This window comes from Colobus angolensis, unplaced genomic scaffold (genome assembly GCF_000951035.1).
Source record: "Colobus angolensis palliatus isolate OR3802 unplaced genomic scaffold, Cang.pa_1.0 Scaffold419, whole genome shotgun sequence".
Taxonomy (NCBI): Eukaryota; Metazoa; Chordata; class Mammalia; order Primates; family Cercopithecidae; genus Colobus; species Colobus angolensis.
Genome location: NW_012117588.1, coordinates 610,834 through 625,440, shown reverse-complemented (window position 1 = coordinate 625,440; position 14,607 = coordinate 610,834). Strand labels below are relative to the sequence as shown.

The 14,607-nt window shown below is 41.2% G+C and overlaps 1 protein-coding gene across 3 annotated transcripts in view; it reads right to left on the bottom strand.

Moving 5' to 3' along the window:
- Positions 1–553: 553 nt before the first annotated feature.
- Positions 554–14,607, bottom strand: part of DOCK8 (dedicator of cytokinesis 8) — a 243,141-nt gene continuing 229,087 nt past the window's right edge. For all 3 annotated transcript variants that reach the window (XM_011956463.1, XM_011956464.1, XM_011956465.1), the window contains 3 exons: positions 14,235–14,341; positions 2,117–2,287; positions 554–1,656 (listed from right to left, as the gene is read on the bottom strand). In XM_011956463.1, coding sequence (XP_011811853.1) covers positions 1,596–1,656; positions 2,117–2,287; positions 14,235–14,341 — 339 coding nt within the window. In that variant the 3' untranslated portion in view covers positions 554–1,595. The remainder of the gene's footprint in view (positions 1,657–2,116; positions 2,288–14,234; positions 14,342–14,607) is intronic.

The following is a 14,607-nucleotide window of genomic DNA, read 5'->3' as shown; positions in this document are numbered from 1 at the left end:
GAGTTAGTCAGGAAAAGGTTACATGCTGTGGGCTCTGTTCTAGTTTGTTTTGTACTGTGGCTACTACACATGTATAAGATCTTCCTCATGAAATGGAGATGATTTGGAGGGCAGTTACAATGTTTTTTGACCTTGGTCTCAACCCAGTGTCTCCCAAAGAGTAGGGGAATACATATGGAATTAAAATATGTCATGTGTACTCATTTTAAAAAGCAGTTAGGTGTATAATATACTTTAAAAAGAGTTCTTTCCCAAATACCTAAAAAACAAAAAGTTTAGCACTTAAACTGGTGAATTTTAATTATTATTTTTTAAGTCCTCTTTCAGTTTATAAATTCATGCATACCTGATGGTATAAACAAAAAGTTCTGAAATATCCTAACTAAGTCATCGTTCATGACTACCAGGGTTAAACATTGCAAAAGAGGTGCCACCTTGGATACTGTTATTTGATGGAGGCCAGGATGATGCAATCTGTCTTCTCTCTGAAGTGCTTTACAAAACATTATGAGTTGTCAGCAAAACAAAACACAAAACATGAGTTGCAAAGGGAAACATTTAGCTTGCAATTCTTATTACATCTTTATTATCAGTCAAGGTCATCAGTCATATTAAAAATATATAATTTAATTATCAAATAATGTCTTTGTTCCTCTTTTTCCTAAAGTACATTGTCAAAAGAAGTCAAAGTTGAATATATTTTGTAGCTAATATACATATGCTGACAGAGAGCACAATGTACTAAAATGAAAACAGAGATATTATTGCTTTATAAAAAGAAACTTGGTCCCAGAGAGGAGAAAAATAGATAGTATGCAATAGTGACATAAGAAAAAAAGCAAAGCATTATTGGAGAATTGTTTCCATTTAAGTGAAAGCAGTATCTGTGATTTTTGGCTGACTGCTCCAAGTACCGTGTATCTCCTACATCAGTGCTTTGAATGTATTCCTCTATAAATGCATGTTAAATTAACGTAATGTAACAGTAATAATAAAACAAAAATAACTATACAACAATTAGTCCACCATTACCAAAAGGGTAACAAGTTCACAAATAATCTACTCCCAATTTCCAACCATGATGATTTTTAGAATTGTAGTAAGACTTCTCTTTGCAGATTTATTGAAAATGTTTCGTACTACAACTTCACCTTCCCTTCCTATAAAGAGTGAAGTTCAGTTTGAATCGATTGGTGGATAATTTTTCCATTTTTCCTCAGGCATTTTGAGTTACTCCAATAAATTCAAATATGGGCCAGAGGAAATCATCTCTCAGATGGGCAGTGATTGGCCAGTCAGCAGGAGAAGCTGCTTATGCCTTGTTTGGTACATTGTGAAAAAACACACTTTAATAAATACGCAGTCATGCCTGAGTACCCATTCTCCATCCCGCCACCCCCCAGTATGGCAGAAATCTGGTCAGAGTCCATTTGGGTATAATTCCATGGTTCTTCGGAGCCCAAAGCTTCCAGAGTGCTGGCTGATCAGGGAGTATACAGTCGGTCCTGGGTGGCAAATGTCCCATTTTTTAAGTACCAGCGAGTCCTTCTGCAGAGTTGCAAGGCCACAGTCTCCACGAATGAAGACGGATTTTCTTAGCTGCCCTGTGACAACTGGGTTTCACATTTCCTGAAACTAGATCTGTGGAAGGAGTCCCTGAAATTAAGAAAGGAGAGGGAAGAGAGGGAAAGAGAGCATACAGAAGCAAGAAAGATCAATTAGCCTTTTAGAAAGGGTTGGGGGTGGATTACCCGGTAGAAATGGACATCAGTCATGGAGAACTCAGCAAATAATAAGTGAAAGGTCTGGACCCCTTCACACTCAAACATACAAACCAACCAACCAAACAGAAAAACCAACACAGGCCATCCTTCAGCCCTGGGAATACCCGGGCACAAGATCAACACCAAGGTGTCTGGGAGAGATCAAGGAGCAAGGATGGGGAGGATGGAGGCAGAATGAATCACGCTCTGGTAGCCTTTCTGATTGCAGGACCCTTTTCTACCCTTTGGAGGTTCTGCAGCTCCCCAAGTGCAGCAGAGCATGCCCCAAGGTGCTGGGTCCCATGTGCTGCCCTTTATCCCCCAGGAAGAGGCCTCCTCTGCCCTGTTCTTACCTCTTTTGACTCTCAATTCTGAATATTGGCTTGTACAGTTCTGGAATTTTCCGCTCGATCATTGGCCTGAGGTTCTCTTTTAGCTTGCTATAGTTCTTTTTGAGTTCCTGCTGATATTCCCTCTGGTCTGCCGTGATGAGACGCTTGTTTTTCTCTACGGCTTCACCACATCTGAGATGAAAATATCAGTGTGGGAGAAATAAATGACTTCGAAGTGCTTAGAAATCTGAGAACAATGAAACTACTTACGATTTTTTGAATAACTTTAAGAGCGCTTTCAATCTGGGTGACATACTGGGGTTACCTGTGGAGCTTTTCAAAATGCAGATTTCTGGGATTTATCTCAGACTTAATGAATCACAACTGCTGAGGGGTAGCACCCAGAAATCTCTGTGTGTATACGTGTGTGTGTGTGTTTTACCTTATTTTATTATTTTTTGAGACGGGGCTCACTCTATCACCCAGGCTGGAGTGCAGTGGCGTGATCATGGCTCATGGCAAACTTCGACCTCCTGGGCTCCAGTGATTCTTCCACTTCAGCCTCCTGGGTAGCTGGGACTACAAGTGTGGTCCATTGCTTCTGGCCCAGAAATGTGTAATTTTGAAAAGTTGCCCAGGGGATACTGAAGCCAGCCTAGCCAGAACTGAGAACCTCTGACTTGCTATGTGCCAGAAGAAGTTTCAAGAAGTTTTACCTGCATTATCTGTTTAATTTTCCCAACAACCCTAAAAAGTCAGCATTTATCTCTATTTTGTTCCTGAAACTCAGAAATGTTAGGATGCTTGCCCAAGATAACACTGTGAGGAAGTGATGGATCTAAGAGACAAACTCAAGACACTGCAGAATGGAAGCTGTTATACTTACAAAATCTCACTGTGATTTACAGCAACATGGCAGACATAGCAGATGGCATTCAGCCCCCTCCTGCTACACACATATGGAAGTGCTAGGAAAGCACAACAAAAACTTGTTGAAAGAGAAAGGGGAACACCAGGTGCCAGAAAGAAAGAGAAAAATCAAAGCTAGAGTGACTGCAGGAGCAGGTGGCAAGGCAGCTGTCAGTAGGACTGTCCATTAAGATTTTAGGACTGCATATAAGTCTATGTGTGGGGGGCAAGGGGTTTCAAAGCTCACACAAGATTAGTGATCTGGCCTTGGCCAGGACAAAGGGAGATTCTGGATATGCCACCTGCATATCATCCAGAGCCTTGAAAAGCTACCCCGTCTATGAAAGGGAGTTTAGAAAAATGCTGCAAGCTATCCAGAGAGGCAGAATGAAACTTGCTATCAGCTTAGGGCCATTCATGGGAAAGAAAGTCATCTTGAGAAATGGAAATTCTAGGCTTGCACCACACGTGGTATAAGTTACAAATGTACATTCCTTGACTGTATGTGCTTCAAAGTGAGAAAATGACTTAAGAGCCAGTCCAAGATTATTGAAATTGCTACAGCTCAGACAAACCAACATAAAGTTGCTCTGGAGGAACACATTCTCCATCAGGGCATATGGGCCACACCCGCCAAAGATGAGCTCACAATAAAAAATTATAAACCATATGAGGAAACCAACCACCAAAAGGGAAAACTATGCATCAAACAAAAGAATTAGTCCAATAAGAATTAGAGATAATAAAACAATGTAAAAAACCAAAGTTAATATAGAGAGGTAATAAAATGTATAAAATCCTAAGTAACCATGTAACTAGAAAAAAAAGAAGAAAATAAATAAAAGGTACACAATCCATGATAAAAACAAATAAACAGGGAATATGAAAAAAGAGACCAGGAAAAGTTCAGAAAAGGACCAAACAGAACTTCTAGAAAAAAGAAAAATGCAGTCACTAGGCTGGGTGTGGCGCCTCATGCCTGTAATCCTAGCACTTTGGGAAGCTAAGGTGGGTGGATTGCCTGAGCTCACAAGTTAATGACCAGACTGGGCAACATGGCAAAACCCCATCTCTACAAAAAATATAAAAATTAGCTGAGTGTGGTGGCAGGTGCCTGTAGTCCCAGCTACTTGGGAGGCTGAAGTGGGAGGATGGCTTGAGCCTGGGAGGTGGATGTTGCAGTGAGCCAAGATCATGCCACTGCACTCCAGCCTGGGTGACAGAACCAGACCTTGTCTCACCAAAAAAAAATAATAATAATAACAAATAAATAAATAATAAAAATAAAAAACGCTGTTGCTAAAAGAGAAAAACCTCAATGGAAAAGTTAAAGGTTAAATAATAGACTAGACATAACTGGAGAATTAAATGTATGACAGATCCAAGGAAATCACCAATGAAATTTAAAAAATAAAATATATGAAAAAATTGGTTAAGAGACATACAGATATAAGGCCGATCAAACACACATCTAATACAATCTCCAAGGGAATGGAAAATGAGAGGGAGGCAATATTTAAAGAGATAACAGCTGATAATTTTCTTTTCTTTTCTTTTTTTTGAAATGGCTCTGTCACCCAGGCTGGAGTGCAGTGGCGCAATCTCGGATCACTACAAGCTCTGCCTCCCGGGTTCATGCCATTCTCCTGCCTCAGCCTCCCAAGTAGCTGGGACTACAGGCGCCCACCACCACACCCAGCTAATTTTTTGTATTTTTAGTAGAGAAGGGGTTTCACCGTGTTAGCCAGGATGGTCTCAATCTCCTGACCTCATGATCCGCCCGCCTTGGCCTCCCAAAGTGCTGGGATTACAGGTGTAAGCCACCGCCCCCAGCTGATAATTTTATAGAGTTGAAGAGAGATATAAATCCTCTAATGAACAACAACAGATCTATATCCAGCCTTGTCATGGCAAAACTGCAGAGCATTAAAACAAAGAGAAAATCTTTAGAACTCATCATGGTTATCTGGCTTGTGGACTGTTAAACCTGGTGTTTTCCCTGTCTCCTACATAGTATGGTACACACCAAAGAAGAAAATCATGTTATTTAAGCATGATAAAGTCTTGTCTTTTGCTTTATACTCTTCTACCCAAGGGAACTTACAAATCAAAAAACCTTAAAGGGATAGAATAATGACTGTATGTTTCCTAACATGCAATAATTAGTAATAATTATATTATCCTTCAAATGAATAAGATTTGGGTGATCAATATGGCTTACATTATTTTCCTAATAGTGGTACTAGATTTGGGCTACGTTACGGAGATACCCAGACATTGTTATCAAATCCTCTTAACACTGAACACATTTTCAGGATGACAGTCAAAGAGGAAGAGGATGGCATGTGGCAAGGAAAAGCTACCTGGCTAGGCAAAAATAAACCTATGACCACAGCTTCATCATGGAATTAGCCTGCTATAGAAGAAGGACTTGATTTAACTCACACAGAATCCAAAAGAACTCCCTTAACTGGATTTTCACCTATCTTTTAAGTTTGACATTAATTGAAGCAAATTATAGGATACCTAAGGTTATGAATTAAAGGTTTTAGGGAAGAAATAGAAGGGAAGGTATATGGCCTTTGAATCCTGAGAAATCTATATCACGCCTTATTATTATCTTTTTATTGCTTGTTAACTAACAGTTACAAGTACCACCATGTGTAAAATAAAATCAGTTTCAGGATGACTTCAAGGCCCAAGTTTATAACATTGGCAGACTACAGGAGGTGGGATGAGGCCTGCCAAAGCTAACAGCTAATTTGGGGAAGTCAACTCTGACAACTTTGGTAGAATTAACTAAACTCTCCTTAATCTTTGCAGAAGTAGTAGTAGTAGTTAGCTAACACATACTGATTGCTTACCATGTGCCCTTGACTAAGTTAAATCCTTTATACGCAGACAGAACTGGGGTTGAAACTAGCTGCTACTCATTAGCAGGATGACTTAACCATGAAAATCTTCAATTTTCTCATCTGGAAAATGGGGATAATAAGCTCATATAATCTCCTAGGGTTGCTGGGAGAATTAAATGAGAAGCTGTGATAATAAGGCAGACTGGTGCTTCTGGAGTATGGCAGATTGTATTTTCTAAAAACGGCCACAAGAATAACATGCTCTCCTAGAACCTTGCCCATACCCCCATCAAGATGTGGGTGGTTCTTTGTGACAGCCACAATGAACAGGATGTGGTGGAGATGGTACTGTGTGACCGGCTAATAAAAGATAATATGGCCTCTGTTTCTCTCTCTGTGTACTATAGGAATTCTGAACCATCCTGTGACAAGTCTAGTTACCCTAAAGCTGTCATGCAGAAGAGACCATGTGGAAAGAAGGAGAGTTAGAGAGAGGAGGAGCCCCTGCTGTTTGAGTATTCTCAGCCCAGACACCAGACATCAGTGAGGAAGCATTCAGGTAATTCAAGTCCTAGCCACTGGCTAAGTGCAACTGAGTGAGAGAGACTTCAAGCAAAAACCGCCTAGCTGAGCCCAGCCAACCCCAAGTTATAGCACAACCATTCTCATGGTCACAATACAGCTGCTAGAGCCCCAGCCATCATGACCACATCCTCGGCAAGTATCAGGAGTAGAAATGAGGAAAGCAAAAATTATTATGTACCACAATAATAATTAAATTTTGTTTTAAGCCACTAAATTTTGAGGTAGTTTGTTACATAGCAATTAATAAATGTGGTGTTTTATAAAGACAAATATATTAATAGCTGGAGTAAAAAAAATAGATTTTATGTAGTAATATTACTTTGTCTTTAAACTTTTATAATGCATAAAATTACTTTATATACTTTTTCTATATTTCTTCCTTTCAGTCATTTGGGTTATATTCACTAGTTTATTTGACTAAAATTGAAATAATTTCTACTATGTTAATTTAAATCCCTAAGCTAAAGAGGGCCATGTGCTAAATATCCCTCCTAGAGAATAGCCATATCTCTTGGAAAATGTACACAAGATCATAAAATGACACTGCAAACAACTTTTAAAAAATGGTCTTTTCTGTAACATTCTCATTAGGTCCACAAACATCTGTGCTGCTCTCACTCAGTGATACAACCATTCCAGACTTCCCTCACATCCTCTAATGCTCCCTTTGTTGGTAAATTCACTGAATTCAAGTATTTTCTTAGAACAAATATGCCTAGGGTTTTCTAGTAGTCAAAATCCTACAGAAACCAGACTGATAGGGATTAGAAAGGGCAAGAAATTGCACCTCCAGAAAAGGATTCCTGGCTTTTAATGACAGTAACATCTTGGGGCCTCCATGTATAGAGTTAAGGTCTCTATAGAGAGAGTAGTCATGCAGCCCTTACCCTCTCTGCATCTCTTGGTGCCCCCTCTTTTTTTAGAGAGAGGATCTCGTTCTGTCATGCAGGGTGGAATGCAGTGGTATGATCTCAGCTCACTGCAACCTCTGCCTCCTGGGCTCAAGTGATCCTCTCACCTCAGCCTCCCGAGCAGTTGGAACTACAGGCACGCCACTACACCCAGCTAATTTTTTTGTATTTTTTGTAAAGACGAGGTTTTGCCATGTTGCCCAGGCTGGTCTTGAACTCATGAACTCAAGTGATCCGCCCATCTCAGCCTCCCAAAGTGCTGGGATTATAGGCGTAGCCACTGTACCCAGTCTTGGCCCCCCTTTTTCAGCACAGCCCACACATTGGTTCCTCAATGTGGCAGAAAAAAATCTGTTAGTTGTTTTCTCAATATCCATTCTTTCTTCTCTAGCAGAACTCCAGGCAGTGTGGCCACCTGAAAACTTACATTTCCTAGCCTCCCATGCAGGTAGGGATAGCTGATAATATAGGTGATGTCACTGGGAAAGGGGCATATCTTTTTGCTCTTTCCTCATTTCTACTCCTGACACTTGCCTAGATGTGGTCACAATGACTGGAGCCCTGGCAACCATATCATGACCATGAGAATGGGTGCACTATAACCAGGATGGCATGACAAAGAAAAGGAAAAGAACCAGGGTCTCTGATGACTCTATGAGGCCACTACACAGCTCTACATCGACTACCTCCAATCTTATTTAATGTGAGAGAAAAATACATTTCTTATTTAAGCTACTCTTAACTTCTGTTACTAGCAACTGAATATAGTCACTAGAGGGAACAGCTCAGCATAGCAATTAAGAGGATGGACTCTGGAGCCAGAGTGCTCAACTCTGGATCCCACTTTGCTACTTACTGGCTTTGCAACTTTAAACAAGCTATTTAACCTCTCCATGTCATAGTTTCTTCATCTGTGATATAAGAGTGGTAAGAGCCTATGCCATAAATTAATGTAAAGATTAAATTAGTTGATACTTATCAAATGTTCAGAACAGTCCCTGCACATGGCTAAAGCCAGAGCACATGGTGGTGGTATTATGCCTGACAGATTCAGTTTAAGTAAATGAACTATCTGGGCTTGTCAATCTATCGAATATGAGAATGATAAACTATTAGAGATGCTGTATTCTAGTCTCTTTATTTCATAGCTGATGAAACTAACATGCAAAGAGGCAAAGTGCCCTGTCCAGTCACATGGCTGTGGGATAGCACAGTTGGATATAAACCCAGAATCCTGCTGCTCCCAGGCCAATGTCTCATTGGCATCACTGTGTCTTCTGATTCAAACTTTAAGACAGACAAATCATGGACAGACAATCTCTGTATTTAAGTCAGATTAATTCTCTATTTCCCACTCAAATCCATCAGTTCCCTATTTGCCCCAGTGAATAATGTTACACTTAGTATGTACGAAGTCTTATTCTAAGTTTCATGTATTAACTGATTTTATTCTGACATTAACTACAAGGGGGATAGTTACAAATATTATTCCCATTTTACATCTGGGGAAACCGAGGGTAGGTAATACTCAAGGTCACATATCTAGTTAAGGCAGAATGGAATCTGAACTCAGGCAATCTGGCTTGAGTGCCCATATTCCCAACCCCAATGCCACATATACTGCCTAGGAAAGCCATTTCCCCATTTCCAGCTATAAGCCAGGCATATGACCTTGGTCTCAAGTTAAAAACTACTGCTTCTGTTTCCACCTACACTCTACACATTTGGTTGCCCTTTGGCTACTCGGACAAATTCCTTCTCCTTCCTCTTCATAGACCCCCAACTCCAGTTTAAAAACACCACCACTCAACAGCCTGTTCTCTGAGCCTATGACCACATATATGCTGCAGAACCCTTTCAGGGCGTACCTGAAGCTACTTCTCTTAAAGGCAAGCTGTAACTGGTGCCAATGAGTACTACTATCTTTTATTTAAATTAAAAACAAATTTAACATCACTTAGTCTTTATAGGAATGAGAAAGTCCAGATAAGTATAAAGGAGAAAATGTAAAAACCTAAATGTTCGGGGTGTTTTGGGGGAGCAGAAGAGGAAGATAGAACATTGTATGTCTCTATCTTGGCTTCTGAACCTGAGATGTTTTTTATGATTGCAGGAAAAGACAGAAGCAGATTGAGATCCCAGCTTGGTAACAGTCTGAAGAGTTGCAGGACTGGCTGGATGAGTGCTGGCTGCAGCAAGTCAGGCTGCCAGGATTCTTTATGGCTGTTTCTGCTTCCACTACAGCTGAGTCTGAAAGGTTGCTGCCCAGTGGTGGCACTAGACACAGTGGGCCTGGCATGCAAACATTTCCGCTATTAGCTCTCAGCAACAGAAGCCTCATTTATGGTCACCTTGGAAATCTGGGCTTATCGATCTACAGTCCAAGTCGGCTGAGAAGCTGGAGCTTACCAAAGGGGAAACCTGAGAGCTGTTCAAGCCCCAAACATTTTCCACTTCTGCGTCACCTCTGCTGTCTGTTAGCAGAGTGGAGGAGAAAATATACCTGTGCAAACAACGCGAAAAAATAGTTACTCTATTCTTTAAAAGCTGTAACTTCCAGATTGGACTTGAGAAGCAATTAAGCCACAGAGCGATTTACATACCGTAACATTCACCCATTTTACGTGTAGAGTTTGATGAGTTTTAGTAAATTTACACAGCTGTGCAGCCATCAGCACACTCTCACCCATGCCTTACGATCTCTGTGGAATAAAGTGGAGGGCAGGCCAACTGCTGCGTTTGCACACAGAGATGAATCAAGAGCAGCAGTACTGTTTTGCCTGCAGCCTTGTCCCACTGGTTTTGGGACTTCATCCTTTCACATATGCAGCACAGTGCCTGGCACGAAGTAGGAGCTCAATAATTGCCAAATGAATGGATGAACTGACATCTATAGTTGGTTCCAAGTGCAGCAGTTCGAGCATGTTTGCTTTGTTGAAGGGAGGAAGCAGAAGACAAAAGAGGTAAATGATGATAAAGATGGCCTAAGAAATTAAGCCCTTAGGGAAGGAAGGAGAGGTAATAGGGAGAAAATGTGAAAGGGAGGAAATTAAGCAATCTTTGCAGGCTCTCCACTCAAAGTTTGGTCCAGTGTAGCAGCAGCAGCAGCAGCACCTGGGGACTGTTAGAAATGCAGTGCTTCAGGACCCACCCCAGACCTACTGAATCAGAATCTGCATTTTGATTTTTCTTTTTCTGAGACAGGGTCTTGCTCTGTTACCCAGGCTGGAGTGCAGTGACACAATCATGGCTCACTGCAGCCTTGACCTCCTTGGGCTCAAGCTATCCTCCCACCTCAGCCTCTCAAGTAGCTGGGACTACAGGCACACACCAGTACCACGCCTGGCTACATTTTTCTATTTTTTTAAAGAGACGGAGTTTCGTCATGTTGCCCAGGCTGGTCCTGAACTCCTGGGCTCAAATAATCCTCCCACCTCAGCCTCCTAAAGTGCTGGGACTAGAGGCGGAGTCACTGCATCAGGCCAAAATCTGCATTTTGACAAATCCTCAGGTGATTTATAAGAACAGTGAAGTTTGGGAAGCACTGACAGTCTCCTGGCATTCCTAGAACAATGCAGCAGCCCAGCCAGCGGGGAGAAAGGTGGGACTGGTTCCCATGTGGAATCACCATTAAAAGGGCAGGAGAACAACATTGAAAATGGTGAATTTAGCCGGGCGCGGTGGCTCAAGCCTGTAATCCCAGCACTTTGGGAGGCCGAGACGGGCGGATCACGAGGTCAGGAGATCGAGACCATCCTGGCTAACACGGTGAAACCCCGTCTCTACTAAAAAATACAAAAAACTAGCCGGGCGAGGTGGCGGGCGCCTGTAGTCCCAGCTACTCGGGAGGCTGAGGCAGGAGAATGGCGGGAACCCGGGGGGCGGAGCTTGCAGTGAGCTGAGATCCGGCCACTGCACTCCAGCCCGGGCGACAGAGCGAGACTCCGTCTCAAAAAAAAAAAAAAGAAAATGGTGAATTTCATTTTGAAAATCCAACATTTCTGCAGGCCATCTGGGGAGAATGGTAGCATCGTTATTGAAACTCTAATGCATGACTTTGTAAAAGGATCAATCCTAGGAAAGTCCATTTACTCTTGTATCTCTTGCCTGGGACTAGTTTTACCGGGCTCTGTTCCTTTTGGGAGTAACTTTTCCTGGGGCTGGGAGCTAATGAGAAACACATGTTTAGTAGGGATTTTGTAAGTACATTTTACCTAGGTGGAGTCATGGAAAGGATCGTACCCGTGAGATACTAGATTGCAAGATTTATAACTAGTAGAAAAAATTGAGGCAAACTTAAGTAAATGAAAATCACTCTCTTGAAAAGTTTTCTTGTGCATTTAAATTCTATTCATAGCCTCATTTACTGATATTATGATGTTTCCAATCTTTCCTCCTTGTCCTAGCATGCTCATGAGAACATGCTGCTCCAGGTGGATTTAGAGGAGTCCAGTGCATCAGAGGCATTCCTGACAGAGTCTCGTGGTCCTGCTGTTCCACTCACTGGTACCCAGTCCTCCTCATCCCCGGGGATAGGTTCCAAGACCCCCAGGGGATGCCTGAAACAGCGAATGGTACCGAACCCTGCATATATTATGTTTTTTTCCTATACATACATACTTATTATAAAACTTAATTTACAAATTAGATACAGTAAGAGATTAACAATTATAGCAATATACTGAAATAAAAGTTATGTGAATGTGGTCTCTCTCTCTCTCAGAATATCTTATTGTAAGTAATACTTTCAAACCATGGGTAATTAAAACAGCTGAAAATGAAACCTTGGATCAGGCAGGGTCACTGTCATGGCTCCCTCTTCCCCACTAATGCCTGTCTTCCACTTATACAGTTAAGACAAGATTTAAGTGGTGGTTTTCCATAACGCCTCCTACAAACGCTCCAGCCTGAAACTGATTTCTCTTTTCTGATCTCTATATTCCTGTAGGTAGTCATTCCTAAAGTTCTGTGCGTATGCTGCATTGTGTTATTCAGCCATGCAGAGCTATGTCCTGTCATCAAGAACAGAGGAACAAGTCAGATCTCTGTATTCCCATAACTAATATCATGCCTGGAATATAGTGAGTGCTCTTTAAACATTTCCTTAAACATAGGTCCTTTTAGAGGTCCTGGGGCATTGTCAACTTTGGAAGCCTTCAACCATAATTAATCTTAAATAAAAATATATGAAAAAAATTTAAAAAGCCCCCAATCTCTGAGCCCAGGAGTTCAAGACCAGTCTAGATGGCATAGTGAGACCTTGTCTCCATAAAAAATAAAAGATAGGGCTGGCACGGTGGTTTATGCCTGTAATCCCAGCACTTTGGGAGACCGAGGCAGGTGGATCATTTGAAGTCAGGAGTTCAAGACCAGCCTGGCCAACATGGTGAAACCCCATTTCTACTAAAAATACAAAAATTAGCCAGGTGTGGTGGCATACGTCTGTAGTCCCAGCTACTTGGGAAGCTCAGAGGGGAGAATCTCTTGAGCCTGGGAAGTGGTGGTTGCAGTGAGCCGAGATTATGCCACTGCACTCCAGCCTGGGTGACAGAGTGAGACCCTGTCACAAAATGAAATGAAATAATAAAATAATTCCCCCAAATAATTTTCTAGCCTTTTAAAAGATATATATTATGTACTGAAAAAAAAATCTACTTTTTTTGTCAGAATTGTTGTCAAATACAGGAAACAATTCAAATATCAAAACATTAATCAAGATAATCTGTATGTTCACACACATGCACAAATACAAACACACAAGGCCACACACACATCCTATTACCAAGTGGCTGTGATTCATTGATGGGCACAGTGCGTCTTATGTATATGTAGCAAAGTTGTGGACCTCTCACAAAAGCCTGTGAAGGAGATATCTCTAACCTCACAAATGCTAGCATTTTGATGAGTTTTCACTGAATTTAGCAAACTTTAACCTTTAGTCTCCTTTATCCCCATCTGCCAAGTGAAGATATTGCTATACTTAATATTCTTCTCTAAGGTTTTGAATAAAAAGAAATATTGGTACACATTTTTCTGAAGTCCTTTTCTCGTATAGGAGAAATGCCATCATATCCTTCATACTCATTTTTTTAGGGCCATTGGAGACCCAATATATCTGTCTGTATTGCAATAAATTACAAGACTTTGACTAAAGACCCAGCTCCTAACTGACTGCTCTTGAAGCCAGCTCCATTGCAGAATTTAGGAAGAGAGATGAAACTCGTCTGACATGGGGAACTGTCACAGGATAACACCTTTGAAAAGCCCGGTTTTAGAACTTGCCTCTCTCAATTTGAGGCAGTGTCTATTTTTTACTAAAAATAAGATATAAGACTTGTAACACTACAAAGACTGCCAATGCAAAGAACCTCTGGGACTCTAGTGCATCAGTGGAATATTAGCACATTGATGGACATGTGGACTATTTGGATTCAGAAGACCTGGTCTGAGCTCAGCTCTGCTGCCAGCTGTCTGTGTGACCTTAAGTAAAATGCTCTCCTCTCTCTGAACCTCCGATTCCTCTTTTGTAAAATGAGGAAGATGATGATACTTGTTTTACAACAAGTGATGGTGAGGCACACGGGATGCCAGCCACAAAAGCGTCTTATAGTTTACATGTTAGTTACTCATTAGTAGTTCAAGTAGTATTGCTCTGTTGCAGTGGTCCTCAAACTTCAGTGTGCATCAGGATCACCTGGAGGGCTTGTTAAAATGCACATTGCTGAGCCACACCTCCAGAGATTCCAATTCAGCAGGTCTGGAGGGTGCCTGAGACTTTGTCTTTCTAGCAAGTTCTCAGGTGATGCTAAAGCTGCTGGTCTGAGACTGCACTTTGAGAACCACTGCTCTACTGAAATTCCCAGCCATTTTCCTTCTTACCTCATGATGAATTCCTTAAAGCATAACCTCAACTTGTTGTGATGTCGATAGAGTTTTGGATCAGCAGGAATTTCAGCCAAGAACACTTGGGCTACTTCCAGTGGTCCCTGGTGGGAAAAAAAAAGAAAAAAAAATATATATTTATATACATATGAAGGAAATTAAATTGCTTGAGAGAAAATATTGGAGTGACTTCTTAGTTTGAACATTTAATTTTGAAGTTGGTTTGAAATAAACAAAAAAGAATCAAGGAAGGTCTTGGACATCTCAGGAAACTTTGATTCCTTAGGAGGAGTCTGAAATTTTAGAAGAATACTCAGAAGTATAAATGTATTTTCTCTGTGTGTGTGTTTTTTGTTTTTGTTTTTGTTTT